This window comes from Canis lupus, chromosome 16 (assembly GCF_011100685.1).
Source record: "Canis lupus familiaris isolate Mischka breed German Shepherd chromosome 16, alternate assembly UU_Cfam_GSD_1.0, whole genome shotgun sequence".
Lineage (NCBI taxonomy): Eukaryota > Metazoa > Chordata > Mammalia > Carnivora > Canidae > Canis > Canis lupus.
The window spans coordinates 16870269-16895522 of record NC_049237.1 but is presented as its reverse complement, the minus strand read 5'-3'; the positions used below and the strand labels follow the sequence as shown (position 1 = coordinate 16895522).

Sequence of the window (25254 nt, the reverse complement as noted above, 5' to 3'; positions counted from 1 at the left end):
AAAAAAATTTCATTGGGTCAAAGAATCTCACTTTACCATGATTCTTATGTTTATTTGACATTACTGAAGTTCATTTTAGAAATTAAATTGTATTACTTTGTAAGATGTATGACTAAGTATATTCAGTATTTAATTTTTTTTGAGTGGTTTGCAAGTATATGCATCACTTTCATGTATGGAAGTGTCTTAAAAATATACTCATCTGGGCATCATTCCCCAATTTCACTAGATATAGAGGTATAACCCCGGGATGCCTGGGTGGCTCAGCAGTTGAATGAATGCCTTTGGCTCAGAGTGCGATCCTGGGTCTGAGAATGGAGTCCCACATCGGGCTCCCTCCGAGAAGCCTGCTTCTGTCTCTGCCTATGTCTCTGCTTGTCTTTCTGTGTCTCTGATGAATGAATGAATGAATGAATGAATTTTTAAAAAAAGAAGTATAACCTGGTGTTTGAATTTTGCAAATAACGCACTAGACTAGGTGATTAAAAACCACTATTGTAGCTAGAGGATCATCTCAAGGTCAGCTCAAAAGAGGGAGAGAGCCTGAAATCAAGAATTAAGTGATTTATGATGACAAAATATATTGATCTGGGACAAAATTAAAACCTAAAATTTTCTAAAGAAAAATGACTCTATAATGTGGTATTTACTATTTGATACAGAAAAATGCAGTAAAATTTGCCTCATTTAATTATGTGTACCTTCAACTTCTTTAAGTGTAATTATAAGCCTTAAAATTTAACATTAAACTCTACATATTTACTTCTGTGTAGGCCTCGGAGTAAAGGAAAAACTACCGTGGAAGATGAGGACAGCATGGATGGACTGGAGACAACAGAAACAGAAAATATTGTGGAAACAGGTACCAAAGTTAACAGAATTTTTAAAATGTACACAATTTGCACTATTAGCATTTGTCTATAGACTGAGTTATAAATCCTCATCTGCTGAAATCGTTTGATAAGTTATGATACAGTGAAAAAGTTGAGGTCTCTTTTTTTCCCTATAGCCTTGATTTAGTGGGAAGTATTTAATATCTGTAGAGAAATGTTTTATTAAAGCAAAATTAAAACTGGAAGGGACAGTAATTCCAGGCTGTTATAACGATAGTGTGTGGTTGATTTCTGCTTATGAGCCATCTAGTGTTTATTTGAAGCTTATTATGTTAGTATGTGTGTGGGGAAAAAAATATGTTCCATTAATAGGCAATCCTGTGAAATGCTGGGTTAATGCTTTCTGATCTGCTGAACTTGTAGGTGCTCTAAGTAAGCTAATGTGTATTGTGTATCTGCAGAAGGAAGATAGAGTAGGTTTCCTAAAGTAATTTCCAAAATTCATAAAGTTTATAATTTAAATTGTCAAAGAGGTGAGGTTTCATGTTGTATTCAGAGAGTGTCTGTGTGAGATGGTCTCTAACAGGCAATGTTTTCTTCACAGTTGTTGGATAGAGTTTAGACATAGTGATAGGTTTTTTTTGTGAAGTTGAATGTCCTCTTGTTGCTTACAGAATGTCATACAGTTGTTAGAGAAAAGTTAGAAATTGCAGTACCTCGAAATACAATTTTCCGTAAAATACTTTTAGTTGTCAGTGTGTTGCTGCTAGATGGCTGTAATTCTTGGAAAGCCTTCAGACGTCCTCCAGTTCTCGTTCCTCTTTTCAGTGGAGTCTCTGTAGGTAGAGTGATGACTGAAGCTTGGAATGCAGAATTCTATATTTTGCTCTTTTGTTGCAAATTTGTAACCACATAGTTTTAAACTTGAATTTGTGTAAATTCCCCACCAGGTATTTTTTGATTTATTTTCCTTAAATTGAATACTGTTCAATTCAACTGTTATATACTGTTACTTTCTAGTGAAAGGTGTTTTTGAAGTTTTAAGTGACATTTTTCACAATAATGACATTTTTTAACATGGTAATTAAACCAGTGCTACCAAACTGTACCCCAGGCCCCTTTTTGTGCACTTACCAACAGTCTTCCTGAGTACTTTCCCTTGTTTTCTGAAGATTTAGCACCTGCCTTTCTATTTTCCTCTGCTTCTCCTATTGTGATGTTAATTATTCAGCACCCAGGCCTCTTGGCTCCTTGATTTCTCAACATTCTGATTCTCCATCCCACTCTCAGCCTGTCCTTCTTGTGGTCATACATGATCAGCCTATGTCATTGTCTCACTTGCTATGATGACTGCTGTTTTTTTTTTTTTTTTAAGATTTTATTTATTTATTCATGAGAAACACACACAGAAAAAGAGAGAGAGAGAGAGAGAGAGAGAGAGAGGCAGGGACACTGGCAGAGGGAGAAGCAGGCTCCATGCAGGGAGCCCGACGTGGGACTTGATCCCTGGTCTCCAGGATCATGCCCTGGGCTGATGGTGGCGCTAAACCGCTGGGCCACCCGGGCTGCCCCACGATTGCTGTTTCATTTCCAGAATCTTAGCATTAACTGTTCTACCCTCTTGACTTCTACCTCTTCTTTTTCCAGCTCATTTTCTCCTTATATTAGCATCATAATAATTCTTGAACCATACTGAGTCCTCCAATCCAGTAATCTTAGTAATGTGGTTATTACCCTCCTCTACTATCTCAGAGTCTGTGACCCATTATTGGAGTCTTTCTCTTACTCACCTTTGACTCCTTTACCACTCGATCTCACTGTTTTTTTTTTTTTTTTAATTTTATTTATTTATTCATGAGAGACACAGAGCGAGAGAGAGAGGCAGAGACACAGGCAGAGGGAGAAGCAGGCTCCATGCAGGGAGCCTGACATGGGACTTGATCCCAGGTCTCCAGGATCACACCCTAGGCTGAAGACGGCGCTCAACCTCTGAGCCACTGTTTTGTTTTTATCACAAAATCCAAATTCTGTATAGCAGCTGATAATGGCTGGTAAAAAACATAACCTTGCTGACTGATTTCATTTTAAATTTATGACCTCAAATCTCAAATGGGTATGATTGCTACTCTACACTCATTCTACTTTTTTTTTTTTTAATTTTTATTTATTTATGATAGTCAGAGAGAGAGAGAGAGAGAGAGAGGGGCAGAGACACAGGCAGAGGGAGAAGCAGGCTCCATGCACCGGAAGCCCGACGTGGGACTTGATCCCAGGTCTCCAGAATCACACCCTGGGCCAAAGGCAGGCGCTAAACCGCTGCGCCACCCAGGGATCCCGTACACTCATTCTACTTTTATTTTTTTAAAGATTTAATTAATTTATTTGACAGAGAGTGTGCAAGCAGGGAAGCAGCAGAGGGAGCAGGAGAAGCAGGCTCCCCAGTGAGCAGGGAGTGGGATACAGGGCTCCATCCCAGGACTCTTGAGATCATGACCTGAGCCAAAGGCAGACACTTCACCTACTGAGCCACCCAGGCACCCCACTCATTCTGCTTTTTTTTTTTTTTTTTAATTTTTTATTTATTTATTTATGATAGTCACAGAGATAGAGAGAGAGAGAGAGAGAGAGAGAGGCAGAGACATAGGCAGAGGGAGAAGCAGGCTCCATGCACCGGGAGCCCGACGTGGGATTCGATCCCGGGTCTCCAGGATCACGCCCTGGGCCAAAGGCAGGCGCCAAATCACTGCGCCACCCAGGGATCCCCCTCATTCTGCTTTTTTATGGAAATTTCCTCTTCCATTATCAGTGATCATTCTTTCACCACCTTTTCTCTTCCAACTTCCAACACCTCCTTCTGTTTTTCATTCTTCAGTTATTGACGATCTTGCTTATTTCAATGAATAAAAGAAAAAACAGAAGCAACCAGGAAAGAAATTCTACATTCACCCACCATCAAATCTCCTTTCCTGCTTGGAGCTCCTCCCATATATTTTACCTTCCCTACTGTTAACATGGGATGAACAGACTCTAGTTATGAAAGGCCAGCTTTTCTGCTTGTATCCTGGATTCTGTCTCTTCATCTCTTAGGGACTTTGCACCTTCAGTTTTCCTGGTTTCTTGCATCACACATTTCCTGTCTCTGTGAATCATTTCCATTAGCATTTGAACTTAAAGTATTACATTTCTTGAACACAAACACCTCTTGACCAGACATCCTTTTTCAGCAACTGTATGCTTTATTGCTCACTTTTATAGGGAAAATCCTTGGAAGAGTTGTCTATACTTACGGCTACTGTTTATTTTGCCAAGATGCCACTTTCTCATGAACCTACTCCATGTCAGACTTCCTTCCTCCTCCTCTAAATCATTCTTGTTAGTATCACCTGTGATCTCATATTGCCACAACCAGCTGCTATAGTCTTTGTTGGCCTTAACTATTCAGTATTGTTTCACACAGCTAACCACTTTTTGTAGTGATGGTTTCGTGTTTTTTTTTTTTTTTTTAAACTTGATTTTCAGCACACCACATTCTCTTGATTTTTTTCCCTACATCACTGGTGTCTTTTTATTCTCTTTTGCTCATCTTTAATTGCTTTAAATATTTTTTTTTTTTAAAGATTTTATTTATTTATTCATGATAGTCACAGAGAGAGAGAGAGAGAGGCAGAGACACAGGCAGAGGGAGAAGCAGGCTCCATGCAGGGAGCCCGACGTGGGATTCGATCCCGAGTCTCCAGGATCGCGCCCTGGGCCAAAGGCAGGCGCCAAACCACTGCGCCACCCAGGGATCCCTAATTGCTTTAAATATTATCTGTGTGCTGATGACTCCAAATTTATATTATCAGCTCTTTTCTTGTTTTTAGCACAATCTATAGCTTTCTTCTTTTTTTTTTTTTTTATAGCTTTATTCTTAACATCTATTCGTACTGTCTAAAAAGGATCTCAGACTTGGTATGTCCTCTCTGGCACTCTTTTTTGTTATCCTGAAACTTTTCTTCTAGTGTTTCTGCCTCATTAAATGACATCATTTTTCAGGCTGAAAATATGGAGCCTATTGGAAAATCTTTTGGGCTTTATCTTCACAATATATTCTATTTCAAACACTTTTCATCTCCTTTGCTAATGTCCTTCCACTTCTGTCCACCACCACTCCTTGTGTGGACTGCTGCGGTAGCTACCTGTTCCCTTGCTTTTGTTTATTCTAGTCTTGTTGTCTCCATAATAGCCAGGGATCTTTTCAGACCAAACTAAGAGTCTTATTTCCCTCTGTCAACTATCCAAGGCCTCCAATGATACTTAAAATCCAAAGTCTGTACCCTGATCTTCAAACTGTACTAATTTGATCTTGGCTACCTGTCCAACAACATCTGCTCTTCCCCCTTGCTCATTGGGCTCCAGTCATACTGGCCTTTTTGCTATTCCCAGAGTCCACTAATCACATTCTTTTATAAACCTTTTGTACTTTTCTTTCCTTCTTTTTCTTCTTTTTTAAAAGATTTTATTTATTCATATGAGAGAGAGAAAGAGAAAGCCCAAGTGGGGGGATGGGCACAGGGGGAGAAAGGAGCAGACTCCCACTGAGCAGGGAGCCCAATGTGGGGGCTCCATCCCAGAAACCTGAGATCATGACCTGAACTGAAGGCAGATGCTTCTCTGAAGTAGAGCCACCCATGCCCTGGCCTTGGCACTTTTCTTATGCTTTGTTTAGAACCCCTGTTCCTAGATATTCCTACTGCTTATTCTCTCAATTCATTCAGGTCTCCACTCATTTGCTCTCTCCTCAGACAGGCTTTTCTGAACCAACTTTTCTAACACTGGTTACTCTATTGTTTTTTTCTTTTCTTCCTAGTATTTAAATAGACATGACATTGTGCTATGTTTTATGATGTGCCTTCCACACCAGACTGCAAGCTTCATGAGGGTTAGGGATTTGCCTTGTTTATTGATTTATCACCAGTGCCTAGAATACTTCCAGACACTTTTTCACTAACTGAAAAGGTATTGCATTCTTATAGTTTCTTTTTTGTATTTCCCAAGCTACTGCTGTTCTTAGAGCATCACCACAAAATTAAAATTCTGACGTTAAATTTTTTTCTTATGTGATGATCACTAAGCCCCGCAAATGGACTGTCTTCTCATGTCTCTTAGATAAGACTGAAAGGTTTAACAGGAGCAGGATAATTGTCTTCTTCTGGCTTTTTTTATTTTACTAAAGTTAACTAAATTCAAGTGAGCTAGTCTTTGCTCTTTGTCCTTGGAAAGACCTTTGTCCAGTTGTTTTAGTGAATGTAGGGCAAAGAAAATGGTAAAGAAAAGAATAGAGAACAGTTGATAAAACTAGTAAGCTACAGGGGCGCCTGGCATACCCTGTCAGAGGAGCATGACTCTTGATCTCAGGGTCATGAGTTCAAGTGCCACATTAGGTGCAGAGATTATTTAAATAAATGAAACTTAAAATAGGGGCAGCCCCGGTGGCACAGCGGCTTAGCGCTGCCTGCAGCCCAGGGTTCGATCCTGGGGACCGTGGATCGAGTCTCACATCAGGCTCCCTGCATGGAGCCTGCTTCTCCCTCTGCCTGTGCCTCTGCCCCCCCCCCCCCCCCCCGTGTCTCTATGAATAAATAAATAAAATCTTTAAAAAAAAAAAAAAAGAAAAAAAAGAAACTTAAAATAGAAAAACCCAAACTACTAAGCTACGAATAACCTAAGCAAAGAGAAGAGTTTCATACATTTTTAGTCAGTTTAAAAGCATACTGGAGTTGGCTGCAAGGTTTTAACATGTGCATGTCTTAAGACCCCAGGTTTATTGGACGGTCTCTTGTGTCTGTAAATTTTGTTCTTTGATGTATTCATTTAATGATTTACAGTAATGGAGGAGTATTTATTAAAATGATTATAGGGGATTTGTGTGGGGTGGGGTAAGTGGTGGGAATGAATATCCTATAAGTGGCCATTGGGAAAGTCACAAGAAATTTCACAGATCAGTTTTTTATGTTTTTATGGTAAGAACATCCTATGACTTTTTTTTTGGAAGTGGTGGCTGTTACAACAGTCTGTTTTTTCCTATATATAAACAACTTGAATGAAGTGCAAGTTGGTTAAGAGAAATTCCACTTTTCTTTGAGAATCATTTATATAATCAGGGCTTTGCAAACTTGTTTTAGTTAATTACAATTGTTAATTATGATTTAGCTAATAATTATAATTAAAAATTTCTTTTGATTGGTTAAGTTGTGGTAGTTTGGCCAGTGGACGTCCTTTTCAGTTTGCTTCTAAGTACTGTTTAAAATCATCTCAAAATGTTTCAAAGCTCATTGCTCTTTGGCAACAGTATTTTTCAAGAACATCTTTAATTTTCTCTGCCCCAGGATATGAAATTGACTATTCTCTAAGGACTCCCTAGTTCTTTTTAGTGGAGAATAGTATTAGAAATAAAAATCTAGGCTCTAAGTTTACATATTATATTGTTTTTGATGAGAATTGTGTTAGTCTATTTTAGTGATTTATTAGTTACTGCATAGATGTGAGAGTGTATTCATGTTTCTATAAGTACTTGTTCACGTTAGTACTTTTGGATACCTCTAGTATAATTTTTAAAAAATAGACTTTAGTGTTTAGAGCAGCTATAGGTTGACAGCAAAATTGAGTGGAAGGCACACATATTTCCTGTATGCCTTCTGCCCTTAAATATGCATAGCTTTTCCCATTGTCAACATACCTCACAGCATGGTATATTTGTTGTAATTGATGAAACTGAACTGACACATCATTGTCACCCTAAGGCTATAGTTTACATTTTGGTTCACTCTTGGTATTGTATATTCTATGAGTTTGAACAAGTGTGAGATGATATGTATCCATCATTATAGTATCTCACAATATTCTCAACTCCCCTAAAAATCCTCTGTATTCCACCTATTCATCCCTCCCTCCCCTTTAATCCAAGGCAACCACTGATCTTTTTACCATCTCCATAGTTTTGCTTTTTCCAGAATGTCCTACAGTTGCAGTTATACGGTGTATAACTCTCTTAGATTGACTTCTTTCACTTAGCAATATGCATTTAAATTTTCTCCATGACTTTTTTTTAAAAGTTTTTTTTTTTTTAAAGATTTTATCTATTCATTCATGAGAGACACAGAGAGAGAGAGAGAGAAAGAGAGAGAGAGAGGCAGAGACACAGGCAGAGGGAGAAGCAGGCTCCATGCAGGGAGCCCGATGTGGGACTCTACCTCGGAACTCCAGGACCATGCCCTGGGCCGAAGGCAGGCACTAAACCTCTGAGCCACTCAGGGATCCCCTTAAAGACTTTATTTATTCATGAGAGACACACAGAGAGAGGCAGAGACATAGGCAGAGGGCGAAGCAGGCTTCCTGCGGGGAGCCTGATGTGGGAATTGATCCTAGGACCCTGGAATCATGACCTGAGCCAAAGACAGATGCTCAGCCACTGAGCCACCCAGGTGCCTCCTCCATGACTTTCATAACTTGAGAACTCCTCTGTTTTTTGGCACTAAATAATATTCCATTGTTGGGATGTACCACAGTTTATCCATTCATCTGCTGAAGGATATCTTGGTTGCTTCCAAGTTTTGGCAATTCTGAATAGAACTGCCATGAACATTCACATGAATGTTTTGTGTGTACATAAGTTCTCAACTCCATAAGTTCAACTCCTTTGGGAAAATACTAAGTAGCATGACTGCTGGATCATAAAGTAAGAGTATGTTTAGTTTTATCAGGAAGTTCCAAACTGTCTGTATAATTGGCTGTATAATTTTGCATTGCTACCGGCAGTGAGTGATAGGAGTTCCTTTAGCTCCACATCCTTACCTGCATTTGGTGTTGTCAACGTTTCTGATTTTTGCCATTCTATAAGTGTGTAGTAGTATATCATTATTTTAATTTACATTTTTCTGATAATATATCACATGGAACACCTTATTGTATGATTATTTGCTATAAAAATATCTTTGCTGAGGTGTCTGTTATATATTTATTAGCTCTTAAAGAAAAGATTTTATTTATTTATGAGAGAGAGAGAGAGAGAGAGAGAGAAATAGCATATGAGGAGGGGAGCAGCAAAGGAAGAGGGAGAAGCAGGCTTCCCACTGAGTAGGGAATCTGATGTGGGGCTTGATCCCAGGATCTTGGGATCATGACCAGAGCCGAAGGCAGACACTTAACCAACTGAGCCACCCAGGCACCTATTAACCCATTTTTATTTTTTTCTATTAACCCATTTTTAAATCATGTTGTTAGTTTTCTTGTTATTGAGTTTTAAGAGGTTCTTTGTATATTTTGGATAACAATCTTTTACCAGATGTGTCTTTTACAAATATTTTCTCCCAGTCTTTGGTTTATGTTTTTATTCTGTTAATAATATTTTAAGCAGAGTAGAAATTTTTAATTTTAATGCAGGCCAGTTTGTCAACTGTTTCTTTTATGTATCATGACTTTGGTGTTGTATCTAAAGAGTCATTGCTGAGACCAAGGTCCTCTAGATTTTCTCCTATATTCTAAGGATTTTGTAGTTTTGCATTTCACATTTATTTTGTTAGCTTCTGTGAAGGATGTATGGTGTGTGTCTAGATTGATTTTTGTGTGTTTTAGTTCCAGCATCACTTGTTCAAAAATACTTTTTTTCTCTACTGTTTGTTTTTGTGTCTTGTTTCATTGACCCGTTAAGTATTTATTTTAGTCTGGTTCTGGCTTCTTTTTTTTTTTTTTTTTCTCTCTTTAATTTTTTTTTTTTTTTTAAATATTTATGAGAGAGACAGAGACACAGGCAGAGGGAGAACAAGGTCCATACAGGGAGCCCGATGTGGAGCTCTATCTTGGGTCTCCAGGATCACACCCTGGGCTGAAGTCGGTGCTAAACCGCTGAGCCACCTGGGCTGCCCTGGTTCTGGCTTCTCTATACCATACTGTTGACCTATTTCTTCTTTTATCAAAATGATAGCCTTTTTGGGTGGAAAGATTTTATTTATTTATTTGAGAGAGAGAGGGCAAGTGAGAGCACAACTGGGGCCAGGGGGAGGGGGGCAGAGCGTGGGAGTGAGAGGGACAAGCAGACTCCTTGTTAAGCGTGGAGCCTGACATGGGGCTCTATCCCAGGATCCGGAGATCATGACCTGAGCTAAAGTCAGCCATTTAACTGACTGAGCCACCCAGGTGTCACATAATGATACAGACTTGATTACTGTAGCTGTATAATAAGTGTTGAAGTCAGTTCTCCAACTTTTTCTCTTTCAATATTTTGTTGACTAGCCTGGGTGTTTTGTTTCTCCATAAAAATTTTAGAATCAGTTTGTTGATATCCACAAAAAAACTTGTGGGATTTTGATTAGAATTGCATTGAATCTATAGATAAAATTGGGAAGAACAAATGCCTTGGCAATATTGAGCCTTCCAATCCATGAAAATGAAATATATCTTCATTTATTATTCTTCTTTGATTTCCTTTATTGGAATTTTTTAGTTTTTATCATATAGATCTTATGTATATGTTGTTAGGTTAAACGCAAATGTTTGATTTTGGGGAAATGCTAATGTAAATGGAATTTTAAAAAATTCAAATTCTACTTGTTCATTGCTGGTATATAGGAAAATAATTACTGTTGTATATTAACCTTGTATCTTGCAAACTTGCTGTAATTGCCTGTTTGTCCCAGGAGTTGTTTTTGTTTTTGTTTTTGTATATTTTTTTGGATTTTGTATATCCTTTTGGATTTTCTACATGACATCTGTGAACAGGGACAGTTTTGGTTCTTCCTTCTCAATCAGTATACCTTTTATTTCCTCTTCTGGTCTTATTACAATAGCTGGAAGAATTTCTTTTTACAAAGTTGAAAAGGAGTGATGAGAGGGTGACATTCTTTTTTTTTTTTTTTTTTTTTTAAAGATTTTATTTATTTATTTGTGAAAGACGCAGAGAGAGGGGGCAGAGACACAGGCAGAGGGAGAAGCAAGGCTCCATGCAGGGAGCCCAACGTGGGACTCCATCCCAGATCTCCAGGATTACACCCTGGGTTGAAAGCGGCACTAATCCGCTGAGCCACCCGGGCTGCCCGAGAGGGTGACATCCTTGTCTTATTTCTGATCTTAGAGGGAAAGCTTCTAGTTTCTCACCATTAAATATATAGGCTGTAGGGTTTTTTGCAGTTTCTCTTTTTTCTTTTTTTCTTATGATTTTATTTATTTATTCATGAGAGAGACACAGAGGGAGGCAGAGACATAGGCAGAGGAAGAAGCCTGATGAAGAAGCCAAGCCTTCTCCATGGGAAGCCTGATGGCGGGATTTAGTACCAAGACCCTGGGATCACAACCTGAGCTGAAGGCAGATGCTCAATCACTGAACCACCCAGGTGTCCCTCTTGCAGATATTCTTTATTAAGTTAAAGAAATTCAAGTTTATGGAGAATAGTTTTTATTCTGTGAATGGGTGTTGGATTTTGTCCATACTTTTTTTGCATCTATGATATGATTACGTGACTTGTCTTCTTTGGCCCATCAGTGCAATGTTAATTAACATTAAATAAATATCAGATGTTGAGCAAGTCTTGCATACTTGGGATAAATCCTATTTGGTTGTGTTGTAATTCTTTTTATACATTTTTGGATTCATTTTGCTAATATTTTGTTGAGGATTTTTGCATTTATGTTCATGAGAGATCCTGGTCTGTAGTTTTTGTTGTTGTTTTGTTTTCTTGTAATGTCTTTGTTGTTTGGCATTAGGGTAATGGTGTTCTCATAGAGTGAGTTAGGAAGTATTCCCTTTGCCTCTGTCTTCCAGAAGAGATTGTTAAGAAATAGTGTAATATCTTCCTTAAGTGTTTGTTAGAATTTACCAATGAAGCCATCTGGGCTTGGTGCTTTCTGTTTTAGAGGGTTATTAATTATTGATTCAGCTTCTTACCAGGTATAGGTGTATTCAGATTGTATCTTTTTGTGGTGTGTTGGCAAAGTGTGTCTCTCTCTCTTTTTTTTTTAATTAAAAAATTTTGGGTCAGCTGGGTGGCTCAGTGGTTTAGTGCTGCCTTCAGCCCGGGGCATAATCCTGGAAACCCAGGATCGAGTCCCACGTCGGGGTCCCTGCATGGAGCCTGCTTCTCCCTCTGCCTGTGTCTCTGCCTCTCTCTCTGTGTCTCATGAATAAATAAATAAAATCTAAAGAAAAAAAATTGGGGGGGGGGCTCCTTGGGTGGCTCAGCAGTTGAACATCCGCATTTGGCTCGGGGCGTGATCCTGAAGTCCCGAGATCAAGTCCCATATCAGACTCTTGCATGGAGCCTGCTTCTCCCTCTGCCTGTGTCTCTGCCCCCCCCCCCCCCGTGTCTTTCATGAATAAATAAATAAAATCTTTAAAAATTTTTTTGTTTTTTGAGAGAAAGTGAGTGTGAGTAGGGGGAGGGGCGGGGGGGGGGGAAGAAACTCAAACACGCTTCATGTTCAGTACGGCTCCCAATGCAAGCTTGATCTCACAAAGAGATCTTGACCTGAGCTGAAATCAAGAGTTGGACCCTTAACCAATTGTGCCAGCCAGGAACCCCTTCAAATTGTGTCTTTCAAAGAAGTTTGTCTAGGTTATCAAATTTGTGGGCATAGAATTGTTAATTGTATTCCTTTAGCATCTTTTTAATGTTCATAGGACCTGTAATGACGTCCCTTCTTTAATTTCTGATATTAATAATTTGTATTCTCTCCCTTTTTTTCTTTCAGTAAGCCTGGATAGAGGCTTATTGATTTTACAGGTCTTTTCAAAGAAGCAACTTTGGTTTCATTATTTTTCACCATTGATTTCTTGTTTTAAATTTCATTGATTTCTCTTTTAATTTTTATTATTTCTTTTGTTCTGCTTACTTTGGGTTTAATTAGGTTTTCTTTTTCTAGTTTGATTGACTTTAGATCTTCTTTTCTAATATATACATTCAATGGTGTAAATCACTCTCAAACCACTGCTTTTGCTGTATCTCACAAATTTTGATAAGTTATGTTTTTATTATCACTTAGTTCAAAATATTTAAGAATTTCTCTTGAAATTTCTTAGTTGAGCCATGTGTTATTTAGAAGTGTTGTAAAAAAAAAAAAAATAGTGTTGTTTAGAGGGTGCCTGGCTGGCTCAGTTGGTAGAACATGTGACTCTTGATCTTGGGGTTGTGAATTCAAACTGCTCATTGGGTATGGAGCCTCCTTAATAAATAAATAAAATTTAAAAAGATTTAAGAAATGTGTTGTCTAACCTCCAAATATTTTTGGAATTTTCTAACTATCTTTCTATTACTGATTTCTAGTTTAATTCTGTTGTGGTCTAAGGCCAGATATTGTATGATTTCTATTTTATTTTTTATTTTTGTATGATTTCTCTTATTTTAAATTTATTTTATGGCCCAGAACGTGGTCTGGTGAATGTTCCATGTGATCTGGAAAAGAATGCATATTCTGCTATTGTTGGATGAAGTAGTCTATTGATGTGCATTATATCCAGTTGATTGATGATGGTGTTGGGTTCAACCATGTCTTTAGTGATTGTTTGCTTGCTAGATCTATATTTTTGGTAGATGGGTTAACATCCCTATATGTAATAGTGGATTCATATATTTGTCTCTGTAATTCTATCATTTTTGCTTCATGTATTTGACACTGTTGTTAGGTGCTTATGTGTAAAGGATTATTATGTCTTCATGGAGAATTGACCTCTTTATCATTAGGTAATGATGCTCTTTGTCCCCGATAATTTTACTTGCTGTGAAGTCTGCTGTGTCTGAAATTAATATAATTTCTCCTACTTTCTTTTGATTTGCAATATACTCTCAGTAAATTTCTAGTATTCAGCTAAGTATATTAACTGTAGTCATGTTGGTATGTTGGATCTCTAGACTTATTTATCCTATATAACTGCAACTTTGTGTCTTTTGGCCAATCTCTCCTCATAACCAGTCCCTGATAGATACCATTGTAAGTCTGCCCAATTTTACATTGTTTATTAGAAATTTGACTTGATTTGTTAGTCTCTCTAGGCTATACAGACTTCAAAGTTTGATTGGAGGGAACTTTTCTCAAATTATCTCTATATATCAGTTCCATTCTGAAGAATCTAAGGGTCAGTGATCATACACTCGATTCCTTCTTACATATTTTAATTATGTTAAGTGACACCTTCAGACTACATTATCAGCAATTTTATTCAGAGCTCTTACTTCATACTAGACTTGAGGCTTGCCCAGGGGGCCTCATTTCTCACAAATGAAGAACAGATTTCAAACTGAGTGCATGCTTGTGTCTTGACTTTCACTTTGTATAGACCAGTCCCTCCTTTTCCCAGGTCTTTCTCTAAGAATCCCCTCTTTCTGTGAATACCCACTCTACCTCCTCCTTTCAGAAATTCTGCCTTTGTCATTAGATTTCACTAAGCCTGTTTCTCTAGAGTGTTTACATAACCAGAAGTATTTGTACTATACTTCAATGGGGAGAGATTTTTAGTAGATATTGCATTTTACCTGTAAGTCTAGACGTGATATTTAATTTTTATTTCTGAACAAGTCTAGTAGATTTGGAAGCAAAGCTTATTTAAAAGCCCTAAGCAGGGCAGCCCGGGTGGCTCAGCGGTTTAGTGCCGCCTTTGGCCCAGGGCCTGATCCTGGAGTCCCAGGATTGAGTTCCACGTCGGGCTCCCTGCATGGAGCCTGCTTCTCCCTCTGCCTGTGTCTCTGCCCCCGCCACCACCCCCCCCCCCCAACTAAATAAGTAAAATCTTTAAAAAAAAAAAAAAAACCAACCCTGAGCAGTTTTTGTTTGGCTTTTTTTTTCTTAGAGATTTTGTTTATTCATGAGAGACAGAGAGAGAGAGAGGCAGAGACATAGAGAAGCAGGCTCCTTGAGGGGAGCCCAATGTGGGACTCGATCCCAGGACTCCAGAACCACACTCTGAGCTGGAACCAGATGCTCAACCAGTGAGCCACCCAGGCGTCCCTGTTTTGCTTTTTTTCTTTATTACGTCTAAAACTCTGTTGTGCTATCTCTATTTTATTTTTGTTTATATTTTTATGTTTAAGATTTATTTATTTATTAGAGGGGATGGGGGAAGGGACAGGGGAGAAAGATTTTTTTACTTTAATTTTTAAAAATTCAATTAATTAACATAACGTATTATTGGTTTCAGAGGTAGAGGTCAGTGATTCATCAGTCTTATATAACACCCGGTATTCATTATATCATGTGCCCTCCTTATACCCATCACCCAGTTACCCCATCCCCCCACCTCTCTCCCCTCCAGTGACCCTTAGTTTGTTTCTTATGGTTTGTCTCCCTGTCTGATTTTGTGTCATTTTTTCTTCTCTTCCCCTATGATCTTCTGTATTGTTTCTTAAATTCTCCATATGAGTGAGATCATGTAATTGTCTTTCTCTCATTGACTTATTTCACTTAGCATAATACTCTGTAGTTCTATCCATGTCATTTGCAAATGGCAAGATTCCATTTTTTTTTGATGGCTGTGTGTATATACACACACACACACCCCCCACATTTTCTTTGTCCATTCATCTGTCATGGACATCTGGGCTCTTTCCATAGTTTGGCTATTGTGGACATTGCTGTTGTAAACATCAGGATGCAGGTGCCTCTTCAGATCACTACATTTGTGTCTTTGGGGTAAAGACCCAGTAGTACAATTGCTGGGTCGTAGGGTAGCTCTGTTTTCTACTTTTTGAGGAATTTCCATACTGTTTTTCCAGAGTGGCTGTACCAGCTTGCATTCCCACTAACAGTGTAAGAGGGTTCCCCTTTCTCCACATCCTCATCAACATCTGTTGTTTTTGACTTGTTAATTTTTAGCCATTCCGACTGAATAGAGGTGGTATCTCATTATGGTTTTGATTTGTATTAGAGAGTTTTAAGCAGACTCCATTTTGAGTGTAGAGCCCAACATGGGGCATGATTTCATGACCCTGAGCATGACCTGATCTGAAACCAAGAGTCAGACACCTAATTGACTGTGCACCCAGGCTCCCCTGTGCTGTCTCTTTAAAGTCTTACCTTGCCCTCCTCCTGCAAGCCCTGGCATTCACTGATGTTTTTTCTCCTTGAGAATGCCATATAAATGAAATTAGGGGCACCTGGTTGGTTCAGTCAGTGGAGAACACAGCTCTTGATCTTGGGGTTGTGGATTCGAGCCCCATGTTGGGTATAGAGATTTCTTAAAAAGTATTAAAAAAAATAGAAATGAACTTGGCCGTATCTCTCTATTTGGGGCTTCTGTGATTTCTTTCATTGGTGTTTTGTAATTTTTATTTATTTATTTATTTTTATTTATTTATTTATTTATTTATTTATTTATTTATTTATTTTTTTAAATTTTATTTATTTATGATAGTCACAGAGAGAGAGAGAGAGAGAGAGAGGCAGAGACACAGGCAGAGGGAGAAGCAGGCTCCATGCACCGGGAGCCTGATGTGGGATTCGATCCCAGGTCTCCAGGATCGCGCCCTGGGCCAAAGGCAGGCGCCAAACCACTGCGCCACCCAGGGATCCCCTGTTTTGTAATTTTTAAATATAGATCCTCTGGGCAGCCTGGGTGGCTCAGCGATTTAGCGCCTGCCTTCAGCCCAGGGCCTGATCCTGGAGACCTGGGATCAAGTCCCACGTCGGGCTCCCTGCATGGAGCCTGCTTTTTCCCTCTGCCTGTGTGTCTGCCTCTCTCTTTCTGTGTCTCTCATGAATAAATATATAAAATCTTAAAAAAAAATAAATATAGATCCTCTTCATGTTTTCTTTCTTTTCTTATTATTCATGAGAGACAGAGAGAGGCAGAGACACAGGCAAAGGGAGAGGTAGGCTCCCTGGAGCCCAGTGTGGACTTGATCTGGGAACCCTGGATCATGCCTTGAGCTGAAGCAGTTGAGCTCAGCTCAACTTCATGTTTTCTTAGAGTTATACTAATTATTTCATTTTAGGAGGAGCTATTATAAATGATACATTTAAAAATGCCTTTGTACTTGTACATTGCTAATATAGAAAATATGATTTTTTTTGTATGTTTGCCTTGCACTCTGCATTTCTGCTGAATTTCACATATATTTTTTTCTTTTTTTTTTTGAATTTCACATATTTCTATCAGGTTAGGTGTGGGAGTTTTTGTGGATATCCTTTCTAACGTATGGAGTAAATGTTTACTTAATTTTCATTACCTACTAAACAAAATATAGGGATTAAGCTGGTGTATTTTTAAACATGATTTCTAGTGTTTTCCCTAGGTTTGGACATTAATTATTTTTATTCTTACTTATTTTCTAAATGTTTTCAATTGTAGTTTTGATCTTCTTTTTGACTTATGAGTTGTTTGAGAAAGTTTATGAAATTTCCAAGTATTTTTATGGATTTTTCTTCTTATTTTAGTTACTGATTTCTAATTTTATTATATTATATTGGTTTTATACATTTTGTATATTTTGGAATTTGAAATTTCTTGAAATCTTTGTTGATTTTGGAAGATTCTCAGCTGTTACATATTCCAGTACTGCTTTTACCCCATTCTTTCTTTCTTCTAGTTAAGTGCTCATTAGACTGTATCACTGTTTGTTGCCATTTACCTTCCTTTTTGTATTTTTTAGTTGTCTTGTCCCTCTGTTCTATTTTATTTTATTTTATTTTATTTTATTTTATTTATTTTATTTTATTTTATTTTATTTTATTTTATTTTATTTTATTTTATTCTTTGTGTGTGTGTGTGTGTGTGTGTGTGTGTGTGTGTGTTTTGTTCTTTATTTTAGATCATTCTAGATAAGAGATTCCAGTTTACCTGTCCCCTTTTGGCATTGTCTGATCTGCTGTTAAACATACGAATTGAGTCCATTTATTGTATTTTAAAATTTCTTTACTATTTTTCAAATTGCAGCATTATTTTTTTATGGTTTCTAGTTCCCTCCTGAAGATTTTAATGCCTGGTTTTATTACTTTCAACATAGAAATACAATTGGCTCAGAGTTTTTGTTTGATTATTCTAATGTCTGGAGCCCTCTGGCTCTGTTTTCATGGTTTCTGCTCATTGCTCATGCTGTGTAGTCTCCTCTTATAACTGATTATCTCTGTTTGTGTACTGGACAATGTATTTGATAGTTTATGTATAGAAGTAAATTGATATTTTTTTTCTTCCAAAGATAGTTTTTCTCTGATTCCCCCCTGCCCCCCGCGTATGTTAAAGGCACTCAGTGGTCTAAGATCACTTCAGTTTGTTTCCGTGGCTATATTTTTTGTTCTAAGCATGTGACACAAAGCTGTGCAGCAATCCTTGCAAGCAGTGGTTTATTTCTGGTTCTGTCTCACACTTAATGTCTGGTCCTTTGGGGCTCCTGCCGTTCTTGAGTACACATTGCCTGATGATCATAGACTTCCAGGACCATCCACAAGTTTGTTAAAGTCAAAAGTGCAGTCTGTCAGTTGTCTCTTTCTGAGGGCTGACACCCCCATGGGAAATGCAGCCCTGTGTGCCATGCTCACCTTATTCACTGCTTCTCTCCATGAGTTTCATCTGGTAATTCTTCACTACCTTATTAGGGTTTTTTGTTGTTGTTGCTTTTAAGACTTGTATATTTTATTTTATTTTTTTTCTTTTTTATTTATTTTTATTTATTTATGATAGGCACACAGTGAGAGAGAGAGAGAGGCAGAGACATAGGCAGAGGGAGAAGCAGGCTCCATGCACTGGGAGCCCGACGTGGGATTTGATCCCGGTCTTCAGGATCGCGCCCTGGGCCAAAGGCAAGCGCTAAACTGCTGCGCCACCCAGGGATCCCAAGACTTGTATATTTTAAAGTATTTTTCTCAACTTATTTGTCTTCAGTGAGAGAGTTGTTCCAAATTACCTAATCCCCTGTTAGTGGAAATAGGTGTTCTCTGGAGTTTTCTTTGAATACTAATATGTGGCTTATGTCAATTTTTCTCGGCAGTGAATAGAATATAGCTGCTTTTGTCCCTTTGCATGGTATATGAAACTTGATATCCATTTATGATATTTAATCAGTATATTGTTATTAAAATCACTTAAAATAACTAAAACTACAAGAAAGAAGGAACTTTTTTTTTTTTTTAAAGAAGGAAATCTATGGGTCATACACTGTCATATTCAGAGATGAGATGGGTTTAAGTTGGCCTAAATTATGCTTGCTCTTATAACGAAGTGCCTGGTTCATTGCATCTCTCTGCCTTTTTCTTTTCCTTTCTTCTTTGTGTTTTTGCCTGCCTGCCTGCCTGCCTTCCTTCCTTCCTTCCTTCCTTCCTTCCTTCCTTCCTTCCTTCCTTCCTTCCTTCCTGATTTATTTATTCATGAGTGACACAGAGAGGCAGAGGCACAGGCAGAGGGAGAAGCAGGCTCCATGCAGGGAGCCTGATGTGGGGCTCAATCCCCAGACTCCAGGATCACACCCTGGGCCAAAGGCAGGCACTCAACTGCTGAGCCACCCAGGGATTCCCTCTTTCTTTCTCTCTTTCTTTTCTTTCTTTTCCTCCCTTTCCTCTCTTTCTTCCCTTTCCTCCCTTCCCTCATCTCTTCCCTTCCCCCTCCCCTTCCCTCTTCCTGTCCATCTGTCAGCTTCATTCTGTGGCTGGCTCTCCTTGATGGAAGATGGTTGCCTGAAGTCATGGGTGCTACATCATTTCTTGTCCATATCAAAGCAGAGAGAGCATGTATGTGTATCAGCTAAATAATTCTAGGACCAGTTTATTTCAATCATATGTCTATCTCTAACCCAGTCTGTTTAGAAAGTAAGGCAGTGTGTAGAATCCTAGTATAATAGAGCTCACTCCTAGAGATAGGAAGGGGAGCAAAAATGAGGGCTTCAAGGGCAGGGGCATAGAATGGATGTCAAAGAAGGCAACTGTGACATCCATCACATAGGTCACACTTATAAATCACACTGTAGAGATCCTCCATCGGCTTTACTTTTTGTCTGCTGCTTCTGTGAAGGGCTGGGACAGGTGGGCAGCTAATTTTTTCTGCTGCTTTGATCTGCAGGTTAAATCCACAGGTTTGGGGATGCCTGGGTGGCTCAGCAGTTGAGCTTCTGCCTTAGGCTCAGGGAGTAATCCTGAAGTCCCCGGATGGAGTCCCATATCGGGCTCCCCATGGGGAGCTTGCTTCTCCCTCTGCCTATGTCTCTGCCTCTCTCTATGTGTGTGTCTCATGAATGAATGAATAAATAAATAAATAAATAAATAAATAAATAAATAAATCTTTAAAACAAAATAAACCCACAGGTTTGGTCCTGCCTTTGTTTCAAGAATGTTTACTTCTTTAGAATCTTTGAATATTTTTCCATTCTATTTTTTTGTCAGGTAGTAGTAAGTATGCATGTTGTACATGTTCTTCATCTTTATCACTTCCACTGTTTTTTTATTTTTCTGTGTGTTTTCTGTAGTTTGTCTTCCACATACTAACATTGTTTTCAGAATTGTTTCTTCCTGAAGGTCCTCTTGTTTACAGTTCTACAATTATTTTAATTTCTTCACTTCAACTCACACTCTTCACACACTTCAACTAAGTAGTGGTTTAGCAGTTGAAGCTCTGGAGCCAGATTGCCTGTGTTGGAATCTGGGCTCCTCTACTTATTGTATTCTTTTTAAAAATTTATTTTATTTATATGTAATCTCTATACTCAGTGTGGGGCTCAAACTTACAACTCTGAGATCAAGCGTTGCATGCTCTACTGACTGAGCCAACCAGGAGCCCCTCTGCTAACGGTATTCTTGACAAAGTTCCTTAATCTCTTACCTTGTTTACTTATCTGTAACATGGAGATGTTAATAGTAGCTACTGTTGGGAGATACTCCTTCATGGGTCTCTTGCACTTGACGTACCTTGTGCATGCCAAGAATGTAAGGCCTTGACTGTTCTTATCTGGCCATTTCTCAGGGTTGTGTTCCTGGTGGGAAGCCTTGAAGAGTGAGGCAAAAGTCTCCTTCTGGGACAAAGAGCAGGCATGTTTAACTGCTTGTTATAAAAGCAGTGGGTTCCCTATGCTCTTTGTTCACAGTTCAGTGTGATACAGCCATTCATTCAGGCCCACGGTGTGGCCCCCAGGAACAGATATCAATATTCTCATGCTTGTGCTGCTTGCTGTGCTGTGAGTAATCAAGTCCTTTTTCTTTGATTCAGGAGTCTTTGTCTTCTGCCAGCATCTATGAAACAGTAACAGACTAACTTATTAGCTTGTATAAAATCCCAGACTTAGAAGGTATTTTCATATAGTTGTTGTACAGTTTAATTGAATTAACATGTGTTAATCACTTAAAGCATTGCCTAGGACATAGTAAGCATTTACTGAAGGTTAGCTGTGAAGATATTTTTTTAAAGTATTCTTTTTGTATTATCTGCATTGAGTTTTAGGCCTAAATAAAGATAAGGCTCAGAAGATTAAGATTGCTGTACATAACTATTACATGGTGAAGATGTATATTGTAACTTACTGGTTTTATTTTAGTTTCTTGTATACTTTTTAAAGTGTTATTTATTTGAGAGAGAGGCAGACAGACAGACAAGTATGCATGGGGGAGAGGGCCAGAGAATCCCAAGCCGACTCCACGCAGAGCCAGTTGTGAGGCTTGATCCCATGATAATGACCTGAACTGAAACCAAGAGTCAATTGTTTAACCAATTGCATCACCCAGGTGCCCCTAGTTTTTTGTATTAATTGCTAACAATGCATATCCATTAAAAGTACACATTTAAAAAGTCATATAGAAAACTAAGCAAAACATCCAGAAAGCAATCAAATTTTAACAACTGCTATTTTAATTAACATCAGTGTGTTCTTTGGGCTTGATAATTGTTGGACTCTTAATCTTTTTGTACTTGCATTCCTAAAAATCACATTAAAATCCTAACAGTGATGTATATTGTGAAAATCTATTGAACTATGGATAAGTATAAAGAGGTATAAAGAGACTAAGCCATAAAGTGTTAACTCCAAGAGAACCGATTTTTCACATTTTTGTGTCCTTATTTTTAGTTGCTTACATTTTAAATCTTTACATGGTGCTGTGAAAGTAGTGACTGTCTTCATATTTTTAAAAAAATATTTTTTTAATTTATTCATGAGAGACACAGAGAGAGGGGGATGGGGAGGCAGAGACACAGGCAGAGGGAGAAGCAGGCTCCATGAAGGGAGCCTGATTTGGGACTCGATCTCTGGACTTCAGGATCATGCCCTGTGCCGAAGGCAGGCACTAAACTGCTGAGCCACCCAGGGATCCCCCTGTCTTCATATTATTAGTTTCAATATTTTAAGTAGTTTGATGGATAAAGATAGGATAACTGTTTCTAAATATAGTGCTAATTTTTTAGCTGTACACCTCAGTTTGGACCTAGTGTATACACTAGATTCAGTAAGATAGATAGAAACACAACATAAAATAGAACTGTCAGAATTGGGATGCCTGGGTGGCTCAGCAGTTGAGCGTCTGTCTTCGGCTCAGGGCATGATCCCAGGGTCAGGGATTGAGTCCCACATGGAGCTCCTTGTGGGGAGCCTACTTCTCCCTCTGTTGGTGTCTCTGCCTCTTTCTCTCTGTCTGTGTCTCTTATGAATAAGTAAATAAATAAAATCTTAAAAAAAAGATTTGCCTTAAAAAAATAAGCCTCGGAATGGAGGCTTATTTTGACCACTGCTTTTCAGAAGAAGGAAAGGGCGTGATTACACTATTTCTTAGATACATTTTGTTCTGTAGTCCTAGTATAAATATAAAGTAAGCATGTAAGGAAGGCATCACCATTCTCTCTCTTTTTTTTTTTTTTTTTTTGGCATCACCATTCTGTGGGGGTAAAGGAAGTTAGGAGACATAAATGATTTTTATTCTATTTAATATTTGACTCTTAAGCATAGAAGCAGGCATGTTATTTGGGTAAGAAGTAGATAATGAGTGCTGGTGTACACTAAAGTAATTAGTAAGTACTATCCCATTTAAAATATTTTGTATTGGGCAGCCCCAGTGGCCCAGTGGTTTAGCGTTGCCTTCAGCCTGGGGTATGATCCTGGAGACCGGGGATCGAGTCCCACATGGGGCTCCCTGTGTGGAGCCTGCTTCTCCCTCTGCCTGTGTCTCTGCCTCTCTCTTTCTCTGTGTCTGTCATGAATAAATAAACAAAATCTTCAAAAAAAGAGAAAAATAAATAAAATATTTTGTATATTTTTCTCTGTGCCTTTTGTGATTCTTTGCTTATGTATACAATAAGATTTCCTTGCTTGATATTAATTATATCACATGTAGTTCATCAAATAGTTATTGGGCATCATTCAGATTTTGCACTGAGTGGCTTGCAAAACAGATACAGTGCCTGTTTCTATAGAGCATGTGGTCTAGCTTGGTGCCATGGCACCTATAGCAGGCTCTTTTCCAAATAACACTTTTAAATGAGTAAACTACGTAAGATTGCAAAGATAAATGATTATATCAAAATATTATCAAAATAGTAAAAAAACAAATTTGTAGTTTCGTAGCGTGTTTTTAAAAATTTACACTTAAGTTATAAATCCTAATTTAATAATTATTGTGATTTTTGAGTAGTGATGATATTGTGGATTATCTGCAACTACTGAATGTGGTAAGAAATGACCTTTCTGTTGGTGACAGAGACACAGTTGTTGGTGTATCACTCTGCTTGTGCATATATTCATAATGAAAGGAGTTTTTAGGATTCCAAATTTCAAAAGTTAGTAAAAAAAAAAAAAAAGATTTAGATGAATTTTTCGCTACCAAGATCCTAGAACCCCTGATTAAATAAGTCAATTTAAAAAATTCATTCAAGATTGGGTGCTTTGAATGAATGTGTTATGTATTGGTAAGGGAGGACATTGGTAGACTCTGGAGTAGTTTTTTTTTATTTTTTTTATTTTTTTTGACTCTGGAGTAGTTTTGACAACTCACAGTCAATTACACTGTGTTGGTGAGTTTTACTGAATATATTTTTAGGATATATACAAAGAATTGTCTAACCTTTGAGGAAAATAATTTCCTAATTGTCCAAAATCAAACTGTATTATTTTGAACTTGGCTATGAGGTAAATGCTTTCTTCAGGGATCCCTGGGTGGCGCAGCGGTTTGGCGCCTGCCTTTGGCCCAGGGTACGATCCTGGAGACCCGGGATCGAATCCCACATCAGGCTCCCGGTGCATGGAGCCTGCTTCTCCCTCTGCCTGTGTCTCTGCCTCTCTCTCTGTGACTATCATAAATAAATAAAAAAATTAAAAAAAAATAAATGCTTTCTTCATAATTTTACCCAGCAGTGCTTAAAAATAAAAGAAATATTCTGTATTTTCAGATTTCACTTCATACCCTTCATATTCAACAAATGATTCCTTAGTAACATGCTGCTAGTAAAATATTAACATTTCCCTTTACCATTAATGTATTCATCAAACCTCTGTGCTCAGTGAGAGACTGCTGGGCGGTTCATCACAGTGGAATTAGGCCTCGCCTTTCCCCCCCATCCTGTGGATTTATAAGCCTGACTTTGAATCCCAGCTTTGCTTCCGATTGCAAACCTTTGATCTCAAGCCGCTTGTTTAACTTTCTGACTTTCGTTTCCTTATCTTAAAATTAGGATAATATGTCAGATATTACTATTCATTTCTTAAAAGAATTAAGTGAGAGAACTGTTAGATGCACACCTCTTTCTGTCTTTTCAGTTTTAGCTGGGCTTTTAATGCCTTTTTGAAGCCTTTCTAAGCTGTACTCCCACTTCTTCCCTTGACTCTCACCACAGCTGTGCCTCCATCGTGACAGGTGTGCTATTCTATTATTATTCACTATCTCCTGACTAGATCCCTTGAGGATCGAAATCCTGACTCTTTTATAAAAACAGGCTACTATTTGACTGGAATGTATATATATACACAGTAGTTACTCAAAATTCTGTTTGGTGAAAATTATTCTAAAGTAATGATTTATTAACCCCTTAGCAAAGAGCCAGAAGCTGCTAAATAAATGTTCTCTTTATTCTTATTACTTCCTACAGTATAATAATGTGTGACCTGACATCAAGAGTTTGGTTGGCATTTTAGTAGGTGATACCCAACTAGGTGGGAAAGTGAATAGATAGGATATAGTGTGTGAAATGTAGATAGAATACCAACCATGTACCTACCCTTACTATATACTTAAGGCATTGGGCTGAGTGCTTTACATGTATTATCTTTTTTAATCCTAGATCATTTTATACTAGGTGGTATTAGCTATCTTTTAAATGATTAACAAACTGAAATTGAGATGAACTAATTTACCAGGGTCGCACTGCTTGCAGTGCAGATTCTGGACCATTTGATTCCAAACCTCTGATTTTAACTAATACAGCAAACTAAAACAGCCTTTGCTGTTCCTTCACAGAAACAACTATTTGGAACTGTAAGTAAGAATCCTGGGTGGAATGGTA

At 38.1% G+C, this 25254-nt stretch overlaps 1 protein-coding gene across 1 annotated transcript in view; it reads left to right on the top strand.

Moving 5' to 3' along the window:
- Positions 1–25254, top strand: part of KMT2C (lysine methyltransferase 2C) — a 283967-nt gene that overhangs the window by 83263 nt on the left and 175450 nt on the right. The window contains 1 exon segment of the mRNA XM_038559782.1: positions 774–862. Coding sequence (XP_038415710.1) covers positions 774–862 — 89 coding nt within the window.